Here is an 18956-nt window from a genome sequence, read left to right as displayed (position 1 = left end):
GGTCCATAAATATTACACAGACTACCCAAAAGTAGCCTATATTTGACTACAAGTAAAATACTGGAATAATTAAAGCAAATTTATTAGAAAAATCTTAAAACTTCTCTGCATGGCCAAAATTCAGACTTAAGCATTTGTCAAACATTAGCCACCACTTTCCCAGTTGATAAAGTTTGTTATGCTTTTTATGGGTTGTTGGACAAGGCAGTATGATACCACATCGTTGACTGCCAAAATTCCCCACATTAGCGTAAGAAACTTGTCTCTCATCACTGACAATGATTCTGTAGTATTCCTTCACCTTCTGCATCCTGACAAAAAGCAAAATCCAGAAAAGGAATTATGGAACCCAACGTGCACAGAAGTTGTGGCACCCTAGTTGTTTAATGATCTCCTGAAAAACACTCCAATAAATCTGCAGAAAGTGGTCTGACTGTGAAACAATGATTTTTCAAATTTTTTTTTTTCATAAATCTGCTGTGCCAGTTAATTGATGACTACAGATGAATAGCCACTTCTGTCATTTTTATGAACGTTCATCCTTCCACTCACAAAAAGATGATACCATTGACACACAACACCTTTACTCAACACGTTAAATCCATGTTGTTGTTGTTGTTGTGGTCTTCAGTCCTGAGACTGGTTTGATGCAGCTCTCTATGCTACTCTATCCTGTGCAAGCTTCTTCATCTCCCAGTACCTACTGCAACCTACATCCTTCTGAATCTGCTTAGTGTATTGATCTCTTGGTCTCCCTCTACGATTTTTACCCTCCACGCTGCCCTCCAATGCTAAATTTGTGATCCCTTGATGCCTCAAAACATGTCCTACCAACCGATCCCTTCTTCTAGTCAAGTTGTGCCACAAACTTCTCTTCTCCCCAATCCTATTCAATACCTCCTCATTAGTTACGTGATCTACCCACCTTATCTTCAGCAGTCTTCTGTAGCACCACATTTTGAAAGCTTCTATTCTCTTCTTGTCCAAACTGGTTATCGTCCATGTTTCACATCCATACATGGCTACACTCCATACGAATACTTTCAGAAATGACTTCCTGACACTTAAATCTATACTTGATGTTAACAAATTTCTCTTCTTCAGAAACGATTTCCTTGCCATTGCCAATCTACATTTTATATCCTCTCTACTTCGACCATCATCAGTTATTTACTCCCTAAATAGCAAAACTCCTTTACTACTTTAAGTGTCTCATTTCCTAATCTAACCCCCTCAGCATCACCCAATTTAATTTGACTACATTCCATTATCCTCATTTTGCTTTTGTTGATGTTCATCTTATATCCTCCTTTCAAGACACTGTCCATTCCGTTCAACTGCTCTTCCAAGTCCTTTGCTGTCTCTGACAGAATTACAATGTCATCGGCGAACCTCAAAGTTTTTACTTCTTCTCCATGAATTTTAATACCTACTCCGAATTTTTCTTTTGTTTCCTTTACTGCTTGCTCAATATACAGATTGAATAACATCGGGGAGAGGCTACAACCCTGTCTCACTCCTTTCCCAACCACTGCTTCCCTTTCATGCCCCCCGACTCTTATAACTGCCATCTGGTTTCTGCACAAATTGTAAACAGCCTTTCGCTCCTTGTATTTTACCCCTGCCACCTTCAGAATTTGAAAGACAGTATTCCAGTTAATGTTGTCAAAAGCTTTCTCTAAGTCTACAAATGCTAGAAACATAGGTTTGCCTTTCCTTAATCTTTCTTCTAAGATAAGTCGTAGGGTCAGTATTGCCTCACGTGTTCCAACATTTCTACAGAATCCAAACTGATCTTCCTCGAGGTCGGCTTCTACCAGTTTTTCCATTCGTCTGTAAAGAATTCGTATTAGTATTTTGCAGCTGTGAATTATTAAACTGATAGTTCGGTAATTTTCACATCTGTCAACACCTGCTTTCTTTGGGATTGGAATTATTATATTCTTCTTGAAGTCTGAGGGAATTTCGCCTGTCTCATACATCTTGCTCGTCTGATGGTAGAGTTTTGTCAGGACTGGCTCTCCCAAGGCTGTCAGTAGTTCTAATGGAATTCATTGAAAAAACTAAAATCTTTTTAGTTGAATAAATCTTGGAATTCTATTAATATTTTGCATTTGTGTATTTTAGTTTCACAAGAGGTCTGCCATCTGAGTGATTTCATAACCAGAAGCATCCATTCCCTGTGTAGTAACATTTTGCATGTTTGACAAATAATTCATTAACATGTTGATGGGCTGTTTGTGAGATTCATTCAACATGAAATGTTCACAAATTTTTTTCCTCCTGATACTCAACACTGTTTGTCTGCAATATGTGGAGCATTCACTGGTGAGAACTTCATGACTATGATGCATGTTCAAATACTGAAACCCAGTGAGGTGGTACAGAAGATAGCACAATGGACTCATATTTGGGGCAAATGAAGTTTGTAGATTGTATTTTATTGGTCCTGTTGTCTACATAGCAGCTTATGCATAAGACATTGGACAAGTCAAGTTATAAATATACAGGCTGAAAGTAATTTCAAGGCATACACATTTAAGCTTACAATAATACACTTTACACGTAAGTATTTATATAACACATTTCATGAATTTAAATATTCTTCAATGGACTAAAAACAGTGATGCTAGCTACAAAGAGTTATTTTCTGTGGTTTCTCTAAATTCATTAAGGTAAATGCTGGAATGAAGTTCAAACATCTACTAGCTACAAAGAGTTATTTTCTGTGGTTTCTCTAAATTCATTAAGGTAAATGCTGGAATGAATGAAGTGATGTGCACTGGCTGTAAAATACTTCCTAAAAGTCACAACAGGTTTTGCATCAACTGAAGATACGAAACTGGTTGTTAAGGACACTGAGGATTATTTCATCCAAAATGTGGAAATTTGGCTGCTGTTGCCTGCAATTTGAAATAAAATGTCGGAATGCTTTCATTAAAAAGAAATCAGCTGATTTTCCTTTGCCAACTTTGGCCAGGTTGAACTTGTGCTCTGTCAATAATAAATTCACTGTATATATGAAAAAAAAAAAAATCCTAATCTTCCCCTGGAGTGTGGAAGTCTGTCCAATGTGGCGATTGTCTGCATTATTGTACAAGCTACAACTACCATATCAATTGATGTCTGAATAACATTTTTATATTAACAGTCGAAATTGATTCCTGTAATTTTGAAAGCAGTGTGCCAAAGAAAGGTGATTACATGTCTTCCCACATCTGATAATATTAACTAATTAACTGATTTACAAATATAGCAGTTGCCGAGACAATGAACATGTGCCTTTGGTACTAAATATTATACATCAATAAACCTGTGGTATTGACGGCATCTTCCTCGACCGGACCAGACGTGCTGCTCACAGCTATGCTAGGGACGGCACTTTTGAACCTCTCAACAGTCTGTCTCTTGGTGAGATTGCTTTCCATCACTTGTAGTTTGCTGAGGGGTGGCACCAAACCTACATGTCACCAGAGGATGAATTGAGATGATCTCACTGCACGCAACTCCGAGTAGCTGGCACATCTTTTTAAGCAGCTGCAGTTCAGAGGTCCCCCAGATACAGTGCATCTATAGATTATCAACATTAGTGTGGAAAACAGCAGTGAGGATAATACACTCTCATAGCTCAACACCACATATGCATTGCTAATATTCAGAGTTATGTAAGTGTATTAGCATTCAAGACTATTTGGTTCTACCAAGAACATTGCTCACCTTATATAACTCAGGGCCACAGTATAACCTATGGGCACTGGAAGTTACGTATAACTCCATTACTATGTGTACATAGTTTAAATAAACTTACTAATGTATTACCTTTTTGTAGATGTATAATTGTATTTATTGGCCACCTCAACCACCGATACAACAAATCAATGGCATATAACCAAATATAAAGGACACTTCAGTGCTCAACAATTAGAAGAGTAACTGCAAAGCAGAAGCATGTGTTCTCTCTCTCTCCCTCCCTCCCTCCCCCCACCCTCTCTCCCCTCCTCTACTGCTCCCCCCCTTCACCCCTCCCCCCCCCCCCCCAGCCCCTCTTTCTCCCAGAGCTGGCTCTGCAATGTAACTGAGACGTGTCCCAAATGGGCTCCAGCAATGGGAGACAATATATCAATTGAGTATAAAATATTATAAAAATAATCAGTAAAGAAAAATAAAAAAAAAAAACAACAAAAAACACTACACTCTATCTTCTTTATCTATGCCTGGCTTTGAGCTTCTACATTTTCCAGTACCATATTCTTCTTTATTATATGCATTCTGCCCTCAAGCTACTAAGCTGCTGACACTTTCTGGCAAAGGACTGAAGATGTCTTCATGTGCTTATACATTCACCTTACAGAAAAATGTTGATGTAATTCCCAACTAAAGAAAATGTGTTTTTAAGGAAACTGAGCAAAACGTACAATCAAAGGGAAGATTTCTGGAGAGGTGTAATGCACCACATGGATGGCATACTAACCACAGATATCGATGTTAAGCCTACAAATATTTCTCAGCAATTTCCTAACATTACCGCATACTGATGATGCACACATCTACTGTAAGAAAGGCAGTTTGGGCTGATGCACTAAAAGTTGTATTCCAATGTCTCAATGTGATGTGTGATAACAGGTATGAAAAGTAGCAGTATTATTAGTCAATATTCCTGTTCCGATGACATATGATATGTGTACCTTATAATGCCAACACGAATCTATACAATTTTGCACCTGAGTTCCCTCACTGTAAGGAAGTTGGTAACTTTGGTATTAACTGTCACTGGCCATGGTGTTGATCAAACCATAGCTGGGGATGGGTTTTCAAAGTTTTGAAGGCAATGGAAGGCTGGCACAGAGAAAATGCAGAGGGGCCAGAGCAGCCATCCTTTTACAAACTCAGTAAGATCTGGTAACCCTGCTAAGTTTTGTGGGTTCAGAAGTGTGGCAGATGTGATTGTGAAGGCAAAATGTGTGTGAGAGAGAGAGAGGCATGAACATGTTGATAGATACGGGTGCTCGGGTGACCCTGGCCAAAAAGGAGGCACTGAAGGTGCACACTGACAAATTAATGGTTTGGGGACAGAAATGATAAATCCATTGGGGATTCGCCATGTTGAGATCACAATTGGTGGGAGAAGGTATGTTTTTGAGATGGTGGCATTAAGAAAAAGAAGACAGGGTTTTGATATCATTCTGTGTTGCTTTAAAGGTGTCACTGACTATAGGTCATACACTGTCCAATTCAATAACGCAATACACTGCTACAAAGATGTGAGAAACCCATGATGAATGACCTATTTACTGAATTTCTGTTGAACAGTGTATCTTGTGTTAAAAATCAGTGCACCTGAGACCATACCTGGCGGTTTGAGAAAGAGTTATTGGTGCCAAACAAAATTTGAGAACCCAGTACAACTATCATTCCAGATTATATGCTCAGCTAGAATGAAGTTTTAGATTGCCTCATTCAATAATTGGATTTCTGCCAGTTATTCGTGTCTTTCCTGCTCAATACTTCAACTGGGTGATTTGTAGTATCAGACAGTGCCTTAAGAAGACTGCGACTCAAAAACTTCAAGAATCACAGCTTATGTAAACATCGTAACTGACAACAAAAGCACAGATATTAAATAGCCCCATTCTTGGTACATATTCTTTGAATGTATTCTTGATGAAATATCATGTTTGTACCTGTATATATCGAGCTATGCATGGATGCATTAAAACCAATCTGCATATGATACCATTAGCTGTACATAGAGAACTTTTAAGTGGTAACAGGTTGGTGTTAATTGGCCATGATTTTTTATAAAGGAAAATTTGGTAAAGAACTATTAAGAATTTTTATAAAATGTTTTTAAAAAAAATTTAAAATGATATAAAAAGGTTTATGTATAAATTATGTTTTAATAATGTTGTAAACAATTTTATAGACAATTTTTCTTAAAAATGTGGAATACTGACATGGCTTATATGTTATGATAATAATTTAAGCACATGCAATTATGTGGAACAGTAGATCTATGCCTTAATCTAATATGAGATGATAATTTTGATTCATACTACCACTGTGCCATCTGCTGTACTTATGTATGTAGGAAAAGATAGATTGCTACTTACTGCAAAGGTGACATGTTAAGCAGCAGTCATGCTTAAAAGACACTTACGTAGAGGTTTTGGCCACAGTCTTCATCAGTAAAAGAGAGACACGCACCATTCACACACACAAGCAAGTACACATCATGTACACATGACAGCCACCTCCAGCATTTCAGGCTGGAATACAACTATCACACGTGATGCAAGCAGCAATCTCGATGGGGCAGAGAAGGGGAAGGGATAGTAGTGTATGGGCGGGGAGAGAGACAAAAATGTCTGGCTGAGTATGCAGGGACCAGGAATGCCAACGGGAACAGCGTCACGAGGTTGTGGGGCAGCAAGGCGGGGGAAATAGGAGCGAGAAAGGAGAGGAAAGGGAAAGATGGGCGAGTGCATTGGAAGAGGGCAGCCAACAAAAAGCGGGTGGGATATGAGATTGGGGAGGAAGTGACAGGACAGACGGGTGGAAACTGTTGGGTGGAGGTTGTGGGGACAGCATATTACCATAAGTTGAGGCCCGAATAGTTACAGGAGCTGAGAATGTGTTATAAGGATAACTCCCACCTGCACAGTTCAGGAAAGCTGGTGGTGGAGGGTAGTGAAGCAGCTGTTGAAGTGAAGCATGTTGTGTTCAGGTACATGTTGTGCCACAGGCTGGCCTACTCTGCTCTCGACCATAGTTTGGCAGTGGCCATTCATCCTGGCAGACAGCTGGCTGGTAGTCATACCAATATAAAAAGCAGTGCAATAGTTGCAGCAGAACTGGTAAATGACAAGGCTGCTCTCACAGGTGGCCTGACCACTGGCAGAAGGCCCCCGCCAATTATCTGACTCTTCTACAACCTCTGCCAGAGCGATCCCATCCCAGAAGTCCAACACAACCTCCAGTCCCTGCTTAAAGCCCTAGGCCCTTCCCAGAACATCTCCCCTGAATCCATTTCCCTCCTCATCCCTATGACACCCTGTACACTCACCTTCTACATGCTCCCCAAAATCCAAAAACCCAACAATCCCCATTGTGGCTGGTTATTGTGCCCTCACTAAAAGAATTTCGGCTGTCACTGAACAACACCTCCAACCAATTGCCCGTAATCTAGCCTCCCACACATGAAAGACACCAACCACTTCCTTCACTATTCCCACCCCTTTATCTCCTGGATCCGTACTCGTCACTGTTGATGCCACCTTGTTACACACAATCTCCTTAATACCCACGGCCTTACTGCCATTGAACACTACCTGACTCCAAACCCACTGCCTCATTCCTCACACAGTTTACTAACTTTATCCTAACCCATAACTACTTCTGCTTAGAAGGGAAGGTACACAAACAAATCCGGGGCACAGCCATGGTCACCCGCATGGCACCTTCCTAGGCCAACCTGTTTATGGATCATCTAGAGGAAACCTTCCTATGGTATCTTCATGACCTGGACTCAGGGCCAAGTTACCCTATCTCCATTCCTTCACAACCTCAACACATTCTCTCCCATCCATTTCAAGTGGTTCTCCTCAACCCAGCATGCCACTTTTCAAGATGTTCACCTGCTCCTCTCTGATGGTTCCATCCGCACCCACCAATCACCAACAGCTGTCATCCATTTCACACCAAAAAATCCCTCCCATAAAGCCTGACCACCAAAGGACTGCGTGCTTGCAGTGACAAGAAATTCCTAGCTCAGTATGCTGAGGGTCTCGCCAAGGCCTTCAAAGATACACATTATCCCCTGGACCTAGTCCGCAAACAGATCTCCTGTGCCAATTCTGCCCCCCCCCCCCCCCCCTACCCCCAATCCTCCCACCATTTCCAAGAACCAGCCACAAAGCAGTGTCCCTTTCTTCACCCTGTACCACCCCAGACTAGATCAGTTGCACCATATTCTTTGTCACGGCTTTGATTACCTATCATCATTCCCCAAAATGAGGGAGATCATACCCAAGATACTTTCCACCCCTCCTAAAGTGGTGTTCCATCACCCACCCCACCTCCCCAACATCCTAGTTCATCCCTATGCCACTCCGCAATCCCAATCCCTTGCCACAAGGGTCATATCCCTGTGGAAGACCCAGGTTAAAGACCTGCCCAACCCACCCACCCAGCACTTTCTATTCCAGTCCTGACACAGGTTTATCATACCCCATCAGGGGCTGGGGCACCTGTGCAAGCAGCCATATTATCTATCAGCTCTGCTGCAATCATTGCAGAGCTTTTTATGTTGTTATGACTGCTAACTAGCTGTCCACAAGGATGAACGGCCACTGCCACTGCCAAGACCAAAGTACACCACCCTGTGGCGCAACATGTAGGTGAACATAACTTACTCGATTTCATGGCTGCTTCACTGCTCAAGCCATTTGGATCTTCCCTTCCACCACAAACTTTTCCAAACTGCGCAGATAGGAGTTATCCTTACAACATATTCTCTGCTCCTGTAATTGTCCCAGTCTCAACCTATGGTAACATGGTGTCCCCATAACCTCCACCCAACAGTTTCCACCCCCTCTGAACTATCATCTCCTAGCTCAGTTGTGTTGTTAATTCTTTTTTTGATTAGAGCAAGAAATGTAGAGGAACTCTTGGCAGCAGGTGGAACAGGAATGCTAATAATTATGGCTACATGAGTTACAAGAGGTTTTAGTTTCTTCTATGCTGTACACAGTTTGATGTGATGGAAACAAGAAATGACAGGAAAACAACTGGTAAGCTAAATGCAGTTCATACCATACTGGAAACTTTTGTTGCTAACTGACAAAGTTTGTACAGTCTGAGTGAATTCACCACAAGTGTGAGACTGCTATGAACGGATTCAGTACATGCCCAATAAATCAGCTAAATATGGGATAAAAATATTTGCACTGTGTAATCAGTGTGTATACGTGGACGACGAAAAAAAAATCCCAGATTTCCCGGTTAAAAATACACTTTCTACCGGATGAAAATACATTTTTTACGTGTTAAGTAACAGTATACCTTTCCTCGAAACTGTAAAACTTATCAATCCTTTAAATGGTTGTGGTTTTATACACCAGCGTAGAATTTCCCGGCACTTTAGAAAATGAAACTCGTGGAAAAAACACGTTTTAGAAAGATGTCTGATGTGCAGCAACATGTACACTGCATATTTTCGTATTACAAAAGTATAAATTCGAATTCCACCAAACACTGCATGTTACTTTCCGAAGGACTGAAATCGAGATTGCGATGCGCTTTTGTAAGCCAGTTGTAGCTCGTTTCAAGCGATCTCACCAGCCGGTGACAGTGGATATTCAGATCATAGGACACGTGATGTAGTCAGCCAATAGCAACATCACTGTAAAGTAGCGCGAACACACAAATAAGAAAAGGTAATGGTTTAAATTAATATACATATATACACAGTGTTGCTACAAGAAATGAAAAGCTTTTTCGTTTAATATTGGTCACTAAGATTAATAAGCTGCAAGAGAAGCTAAGCTTTAACACATAATGATCATTTTTGTGCGTGTTACACTTTAAAGATACATCACAAAACTGTGACAGTAAATTTTTTTAACAACGACATAAATGTCTGATCTGGGCTCGAAAATATTCTAAATGGTCACCCTCAAAGATCTGATTTTTGAATGAGAGTCAAATGCTCTGTGATTTAAGAAATTCATCGGACATTCGCGCGCACAGAGTTCATATTGCGTAAAAGGATATTTACTTTGAAAGTGATGCTTTCCAAACAACCAATCACAATATTTTCCCGCAACCTGTTACGAAACAGAATCGTTTCACCAGTTGCCAGAGCGCGCCAAATAACAGGTGTCGCAGCGCTTGCACAGCTACGATGACACAGGAAGCCTGTACGTTCGTACGTGTAAAACATTAAAAAATCTTACATTATGTCATAAAAGAAACAAGACATTAGAGGACACTTTTCATTTGAAGTGAGAGCAATAAACAAAGAGGAAACAGCAAAATCATTTAACATAAACACGGGTCACGTAGACACTACCACATCCCACTACAACTCAGACTGCTCTGTAAATCAGGTGCGGATCTAGGATATTTCCAAACCGGGGCGATATTAGGTAGTGGCGCTCCCCCCTCCCTTGAGCATTTGAGGTAGGACGCCAAAAATTTAAAAATCCACTTTTCAAAAATATCTTCATTTTGTAGCAAACATCTTTCTGAAGAGTCTGATGTATAAAACATATATATTCGAGGGAACGTAAGACGCGTTATTTGGTCTTAAGTGTGGCAAAGTGCAGTGCCACGCCTCTCCTCACAGCATTCTTCCATTACACGTCTCTTGTATTTCGCTCTGTGGAATTCAAACACATAGTATTTTGTAATGGAATGGGTGCCACCAATCTATATTCAGGCCAGTGGAAATTAAAATGTCCTGTGGTGCCTCTCCTGCTCTCAGTCGGCCTGTTTGACATCCTGCTCCTCTTTATTGACAACCTGCTCCTCTTTAAAAAATTCTCGGAATTAATACTGGTTGGGATTATTTTTAACTGGGAGAACAAGAACTCTTCAGAAAATTTTCAGTCTTTACTGCCTATTAGCTAATAACTTGCTGATTTGTGTGACATAAAATTAAATATAGGCTACATAAAATGAGTAAAGACAAGAGACAAGCAAGACAGTACACGTTTCTTCTATCGTTAAGTCCTAGCTTCTTTTCTCTGTAATCTTGCCACAGCTTTATATGGCATACTTTCCTTTCTGGGAAAGAATCTACTACCTCATCAAAGTTCGTCAACGTTTTGCTACATGAAAAAACTAAATGTCATTGTCTAATATTAGAAAAGCTGTTAATACAAATTGTACCCAAGACTGGTGTGGTTTCTTGATCTGATTACGTGTATTTTGTCACTGCTATATAAAATGAAATAGGCCTGCCCAATATTGCAGCAGTTGTTACACACACCAAATAAATGAGATTGTTTTGGCACAAATGGTCATTTTTATAACACGAAGGAACATAATTCACGAAGTACCAATATCAAATGCCTATTCGGCCAACTACAAGCAAAACGTTTTGTGTTAGGAAATAGTTTTACATTTCATTCATACTCTCTAGCTTCTGAAGCATGAGATCGAGAAGTAGTAGTACTAAATTTTTAAATAAATTTCGAATCGTCATATTCTCCTGTAATTTGTGAGTCCCCGTTTCTTCTCCTTCCTCTTTCTAACAAACAATCTTATCATTAATTCTGTAACTATTTCTGCCAGTGTCAAAACTTATTCTCTGGTTAATTTCGTCACCGGTTTAGTTATCCGGTTGGGTGTTATTACGTGTTTGTACAACGCGTTTTCCATGTTACTCCCAGAATAGAACTTTAGCGGCTGCTAGCCACAGACTGTATAACTGGCGCTTAGCAGTGTAGCAGTCTGGCCAAACATTTTCTGTCAAAATTTCATTTTCTTGGACACACAGAGGAGACAATACGCTATCTTTGTTGCCTGTTATTCCTGTTAGCCGTTTTTTTCCCACTATGGTAGTCTGAATCTATGGAATTCACTAGTAATTATAACAACGCTGATCATTTGCAAACCCAGTCAATCACATAAACAGCGACTGGCATTCCTCCGTTCGGCTTTATTCCGCTCAGCTCATATAGACCCGTCCCCATTTGTCTGCAGGAAAGTTTATTTCTAGATGCGACGGGGATTCCCTTGGCAGAGACATCACGTACACTACGCACGCATTCAAAAATCAAATTTTTCCGGATAGCATCTGGCTGCTTGCTGCTATTGGTTATAAAGCTAACTGCCACACTTCTGTAACCAGAAGCAGGAGAAGGTACTACTCATACGAGACTCAACTGTACATGCGGATAAGCTCGCTCACAACCGCTCAAACGACCCTAATGTAAAGTTGTGAAGTTGTAACGCCGGAAATGCATATCATCCTATTTCCATCTATTGCACTGCAAATTTTTTTCCTATTTTGTTACCTGAAGATATAACATATCTGTGTCTTTGTATATTGTAATTGTTTTACTATTTGTATATATTTATGCATTTATGTCAATTTATAATTGGTTTGTTTTGTGAATATTATTTGTATTTATACGCTGGGTCTGGCCTAGGGAAAACTATGCTATCGAACGAATACATCGATAGGTCGTGTGGAGAACCCAAGTGTTTAGGATCTTTGGTAGTGTTAACTCTGTCACGTGGAGTGCGGGCAGAGGGGAGTCTGGCTGGGGTGGTGCAGTGGAGCAGGTGTGTTGTGTAACGCTCCCGCGAGTTGCCGCGCTTTCGGGGTTGGGCAGCATGTAATTGCGCTCGACTTGCTATGATAGTTTCTGACACGGTGTCGCGGACGGGAAGCATTAGCTGGTGCACATCAAGAGCCCGTATCGCCTGGTGACCGTGTCCAGCTTCTGCAACAGCGACGGCCAACAATGAGTGACTGTCGCCACCTCCTCGATCGACGGCTTCAAACCTTCAATCAACCAACAAGGAAGACTGGAAGCACTTAAAGTTTTAGAACTGTATGGCAGACCTCAGCTTTTCAAACTGTTCCATTTTCGTAACTATAATTACAGCAACTTAGCATGAACATTTGTTGCTCATTGTCCCAATTGCATTACCAAGCAGGGTCCCTTCCTTTTCCGGAATGAACTCGAGTGTCGTTGAAATTCAAACACCAGCATTAAAGTAAAAGCATTCGATTTCACTGCTTTAATTTCAAAGTTCAGTTAAGGTATTCATAGCTGGCTACAATATTTAGATTACACAAGCACAAATTAAGAGTGCGAGTTTTGTTACCGTATTTTAGCTTACCTGTGACTGCAGCTCAGCTTGGTACGTACTAAATCTTACTATTGTTAATTGTTCAGAATCATTTAATTCAAGTTCAAAGTTAAATCTCTTATTTCTAAATTGCGTAGATTCAAGTAGCTTTTGAAATGATTGTTGAGGTAGTCCAAGACTAATCTTGTTTTACTGAATTTCGTAGTGCTTCAGAAACAAATCTCACTATTAACTTCAGTCACTAAATTAACTTTCGATTTTCCGGTTTTATTAATTCTTTTACTAAATTACGTCAGAGTGTAGCGAAATTTATTACTTCTGACAAACTTTCAGTTTTCACACTACACGTATCAACCTTCAGTTGCCACGCTTATAGTGCTAATTATATGTGTAATAACCTTTCTTTTTCAATTACTATAGTAATTGTCCATAGGACTGGCGACTGTAATTTCCCCCAAATCTCAAATATCTAATTACCGCTAGTTAATTGTTCACGTAACGGCCGCACATTTACTTTCTTTATTAACTTTACCCCTTTTCAAAATTAATTTCCACCAGTTTCATTTGCATTTTTCCTTTCATTTAGATGTAACCCTTTCCTCCCTCTTTACCGACAGATTAACTTTGGTGACGATTTGCTTTTCCCAAATTTCCATTAGGTACACGCGGTTTAATATTTCACTGTCATTAAGGTCGATAAGAGAGGGGGAGGTTACAAAGTCACGCCCATCGGAGGCAATTTGTTGTTATGAAACATTGAATAGTCTACCTAAAGCCTTTGACACATTTTGCTGTTGGCAGACGCTTGTAAGAGCACTGTGTTTTGTTGTTGTATATGGTGAATTTCCTTTGCAACTTAAATTTTATTTTCGTTTCTTTTTCTCTCATTCGTTTTTTATTGCTGCAGTATTATTCTGCAGTAGCAAGATACTGTAATATTCTTTGTTAGAGTATTGGTTCTTACCAGTCAAAGTTACAAAAATTTAACTGAAAACTAAAACAATGAAAAATTCCCGGAATTCTAAAAAATTCCCAGGTTTTTCCCGGTTTTCTCCCAGATGAAAAAATTCCCGGGTTTTTCCCAGATCTCCCGGTTGTCCCGGGTCGTATACACCCTGGTAATGCAAAAACAGTTTATTGCAGTACTCTGGAGGTTTATTACGGTATACAACCAGAAGGACAATATTGAGTATGTAATGCTCCTGAGCGCACAGTGAAGAGACTTGTGGTGCCTATGCCTGCAGAAAATTCTAATAGGAAACTGACAACTGGTACACAAGCTACCTCCTTTCTGAACGTTTGTTGCAGAGGAAATCACCTTCATTGGAACAACGAGGAAGATCAGACATGAAAATTCTCCAGAATTTGTCCAAAACAAAACAAGAGAAATCGGAAGAGCAATGTTTGGATTTCAGAAGGGATAAGGCCTTAGTTTCATAAGTTCCTCATAACAACAATGCTATCAACTTCTGTCTGCTATGAATGACACAGTAATAGTTGATGAAGAAACACACAAACCTGAAATAATAATTGACTACAATGTGACAAAAAGTGGAGTTTACATCGTAGATAAAATGTGTGCCTGTAACTCCAGCCCAAGAATTACACAAAGATGGACATTTGGCTACTTTTTCCCTTATTTGAACATGGCTGGAATTAATTTACAAAGCCACAGAAAACTACACGAAGGCACATCTGTCTGAAGAAGCTAGCAGCAGGCCTTATGAAAGAACAACTCATAACTGGAGCTCAACTCAAATTGTCGCCAGCCGATCTCAACATATTTCTTATACAATTTTCTGCTGAACTATCAGCTTCTGAAGATCAGAGCCTTGAACCTCCAACGAAGACATGTGGGACCTGTATCTGTTATGGACATGACAATATTCATCCACTTCAATTAAATGTGATAGAAGTATGAACATTAGTTGTAAATGGCACACTAAGAAACAAATTGTCCATGAAAAGTGTTAGGAAACTGAACGTATGTCAGAATAACTGGCTAAAATGTTCCCGAAAGAACTAGAAGAGATAAAGTTTTTGTTATAATAGTGTTATGATAGTGGATGTGAACCGTTTTCTTCAATATATTTAATAGTTTCTTCAGCACAGGCTTGCTTTTGCTTAAAAATATACATGTTGTAAATTTTACAACACATGCCAACCTATATGATAACATTACACACACCTGCTACAAGGTTAATAATCTGAAAGGAACCTAACTGGTATACCATCTAGTCCAGAGGACTTCTCTCTATTAAGTGACTTACATTACTTTCCTCCACTGAGGGTACCTACTTTCAATTGGTCCATGTTGATGGCTGTTCATGATTCAAATTCTGAATATTTACTGCATCTTCTTTGGTGAAAGAATGTCAGAAAACTATGTTCAGTAACTCCACTTTAATAAACTTTCATTAGCAACATACCATTGCTATTGTGCAGTGAAGGTACTGACTGTGTCTTATGGCTGGTATACATGAAACCATAACCTCTGGATTTTCTGCCAGACTTTGAGACGAGTCTCCTTATGGAAACTCATAAATGATCTCACATTGGCATCTGCAAATGGGACGGGTGCAGTTCCTTGTAGAAAGAGAGAACAGGTAACAGTGTTCCTGGCTAATCCAAGCTACTGGAGTGAATATCTGTGGTCAATTTTACACACAGAAACTGGTGGATACTACCATGTCCATAGCTGCACAATGAGCAACACACTGGATAACATAATAATAATTCTGCAAACAATTAATCAACTGAATCTTTTACTCTTACTCTGGATTGTAGCTACAGAATATGCTAAGCACAGCATGCTAAGCATCTCCCTTTCCCCGTTCTCTCAATGAACATCTATATTTGTGGTGGTGGTGGTGGTGGTGAGAGGGGGAGTAGTAACTTATCACTAGTTCAGTGCCAGGCTCAGACAGACAATAAAGAATGAAACAACACATTCAAGTTTCAATTGTTAGTTTTAACCATTTCTTAAGTTCTTTTCTTTCATATCTGAAGTGAAGTGATTCCTAAACAATATCAGTTACTGTTATTCTCAGATGAAAAGTATTTTTAACAACCTCCACTATGGTACTTACATTTGTAGATTGAATGGCACATTCAGTATATCAAATCGTTCTACTTCAAAATCTACACCAATTGTAGACTTGTAGTTTGCATCAAATCGCTCGTGACAAAACCTGAAACATCATTTACCATGGAATGATTCTTAACACTGCAGAAACTTAACACTATTATCAGTACAAAAATAACAAGTTCATTTTTTATGAGTTACTTTAACTTTTTTTACTACATCTTTCAACAGGACAATAAACTCACCCACTACAATTTTTCATAGTCCTAGTGGAAAATTCTGTCTAAAACTATGTATGTTTTTGAGTTATCTTAAGAATATTATGGGTAGGTTTTAATTATTGATCAATACACAAAAGAATAATTTCAACTTTTTAACAAGGAGAGGTCGCCAGCAGAGCGATCAATGTTTTGAAACTATCTATATGGTGATGTAGGTTAAGATCCCTTGTATCACACACTGTGGCCATTCCCCCTGGTGGGCCCTCGATTGCGAGTAATCGAAAAAATCGGAATTTTGTGTGACTCAATAGCATTACAAAAAGTGTATGTTTTTTAGTCTGGTTGTGTGGTGTAATGGATAGAATAGGAGCTTTACAAGCAGGAGGTTGAGGGATTGAATCTTAGTAGCCACAGTTAGTTATTTTTGTTTTTAAAACTTTATTGAAATGGTTTTCATCATTATTTTTAATCAGTTAAGTGACTGAAATGTAATTTTAAATTCATTTCCTTTGTCACATAATTTTAATCATAATATCAACTTCTTCACTTTCTCTAATTGTTCTTCCTACAATTCTTTTTCCACTTGAAATCTTTGTTCATGTGTTTTTAATTAATTTTTATTTAATTTCTTTTGTTTTATCACCCTATTTTTTCCATCCGTCATTACTGTGTTCATTATATCTATTTCTCATTTTGCTAGAATATTGTTTTACTTATAAATCCATCTTTCATTTAAAATTTAATCTGCATTATATTGTCAATTGTGCAGTAAGTATTTAGATTATGTTTTAAATGTTTGTATGAGGATTACCTTGCAAAAAACCTGCATGTATGATAATAAAAATAGATTTGTCAAACCACTGCACAAATATAAACAGATTATTTTGTCTTTTGTTTTTTAACTGATACATCAGAACTGTAAAATAATTGAATATTGTAATATGACTATAATAGGGGGAAATATTCCACGTGGGACAAATACATATAAAAAACAAAGATGCTGTAACTTACCAAATGGGAAAGTGCAGGTATGTTGATAGACACAATAAAAACACACACAAACACACACACAAATTTCAAGCTTTCGCAACCCAAGGTTGCTTCCTCAGGAAAGAGGGAAGGAGAGGGAAAGACGAAAGGATGTGGGTTTTAAGGGAGAGGGTAAGGAGTCATTCCAATCCCGGGAGCGGAAAGACTTACCTTAGGAGGAAAAAAGGACAGGCATACACTCGCGCACACACACACACATATCCATCCACACATATACAGACACAGGCAGACATATGTAAACGCAAAGAGATTGGGCAGAGACGTCAGTTGAGGCCGAAGTACAGAGGCAAAGATGTTGTTGAATGACAGGTGAGGTACGAGGGGCGGCAACTTGAAATTAGTGGAGGTTGAGGCCTGGTGGGTAACGGGAAGAGAGGATATATTGAAGGGCAAGTTCCCATCTCCGGAGATCTGATAGGTTGGTGTCAGTGGGAAGTATCCAGATAACCCGGACGGTGTTTAGCCACAGGGTGATCCTCATTACCAACAAACACTGTCTGCCTGTGTCCGTTCATGCGAATGGACAGTTTGTTGCTGGTCATTCCCACATAGAAAGCTTCACAGTGTAGGAATGTCAAGGAATGTCAGTTGGTAAATCACGTGGGTGCTTACACATGTGTCTCTGTTTTTGATCGTGGTCACCTTCGGGGTTACAGGACTGGAGTAGGTGGTGGTGGGAGGGTGCATGGGACAGGTTTTACACCGGGGGGGGGGGGGGGGGGGGGCAGTTTCAAGGGTAGGAGCCAGAGGGTAGGGAAGTTGGTTTGGGGATTTCATAGGGATGAACCGAAAGGTTACGAAGGTTAGGTGGACAGTGGAAAGACACTCTTGGTGGAGTGAGGAGGATTTCATGAAGGATGGATCTCATTTCAGGACAGGATTTGAGGAAGTCGTATCCCTGCTGGAGAGCCACATTCAGAGTCTGTTCCAGTCCCGGAAAGTATCCTGTCACAAGTGGGGCACTTTTGGCTTCTGTGGGAGGTTCTCGGTTTGAGGGGATGAGGAAGTGGCTTTAGCTATTTGTTTCTGTACCAGGTTGGGAGAGTAGTTGCGGGATGCGAAAGCTGTTTTCAGGTTGTTGGTGTAATGGTTCAGGGATTCAGGACTGGAGCAGATTCGTTTGCCACAAAGACCTAAGCTGTAGGGAAGGGACCGCTTGATATGGAATGGGTGGCAGCTGTCATAATGGAGGTACTGTTGCTTGTTAGTGGGTTTGATGTGGACAGATGTGTGAAGCTGGCCATTGGACAGATGGAGGTCAACATCGAGGAAAGTGGCATGGGATTTGGAGTAGGACCAGGTGAATCTGATGGAACCAAAGTAGTTGAGGTTGGAGAGGAAATTCTGGAGTTCTTCTTCACTGTGAGTCGAGATCATGAAGATGTCATCAATAAATCTGTACCAAACTTTGGGTTGGCAGGCTTGGGTAACCAAGAAGGCTTCCTCAAAGCGACTCATAAATAGGTTGGCATACGAGGGGGGCATCCTGGTACCCATGGCTGTTCCCTTTAATTATTGGTATGTTTGGTCTTCAAAAGTGAAGTAGTTGTGAGTTAGGATGAAGCTGGCTAAGGTTATGAGGAAAGAGGTTTTAGGTAGGGTAGCAGGTGATCGGCGTGAAAGGTAGTGCTCCATCACAGCGAGGCCCTGGACGTGCGGGATATTTGTGTATAAGGAAGTGGCATCAATGGTTACGAGGATGGTTTCTGGGGGTAACAGATTGGGTGAGGATTCCAGGCGTTCGAGAAAGTGGTTGGTGTCTTTGATGAAGGATG

At 40.0% G+C, this 18956-nt stretch overlaps 1 protein-coding gene across 1 annotated transcript in view; it reads right to left on the bottom strand.

Annotated features, from left to right (window-relative positions):
- LOC124607112 (ras-related protein Rab-34-like) overlaps positions 1 to 18956 on the bottom strand; it is a 125263-nt gene that overhangs the window by 53982 nt on the left and 52325 nt on the right. Inside the window, exon 3 of the mRNA XM_047139309.1 lies at positions 15915 to 16016. Coding sequence (XP_046995265.1) covers positions 15915 to 16016 — 102 coding nt within the window. The remainder of the gene's footprint in view (positions 1 to 15914; positions 16017 to 18956) is intronic.

The sequence above is a fragment of the Schistocerca americana genome, chromosome 3 (genome assembly GCF_021461395.2).
Source record: "Schistocerca americana isolate TAMUIC-IGC-003095 chromosome 3, iqSchAmer2.1, whole genome shotgun sequence".
In the NCBI taxonomy this organism is placed as follows: Eukaryota; Metazoa; Arthropoda; class Insecta; order Orthoptera; family Acrididae; genus Schistocerca; species Schistocerca americana.
This window is presented reverse-complemented; position numbering and strand designations above follow the sequence as displayed.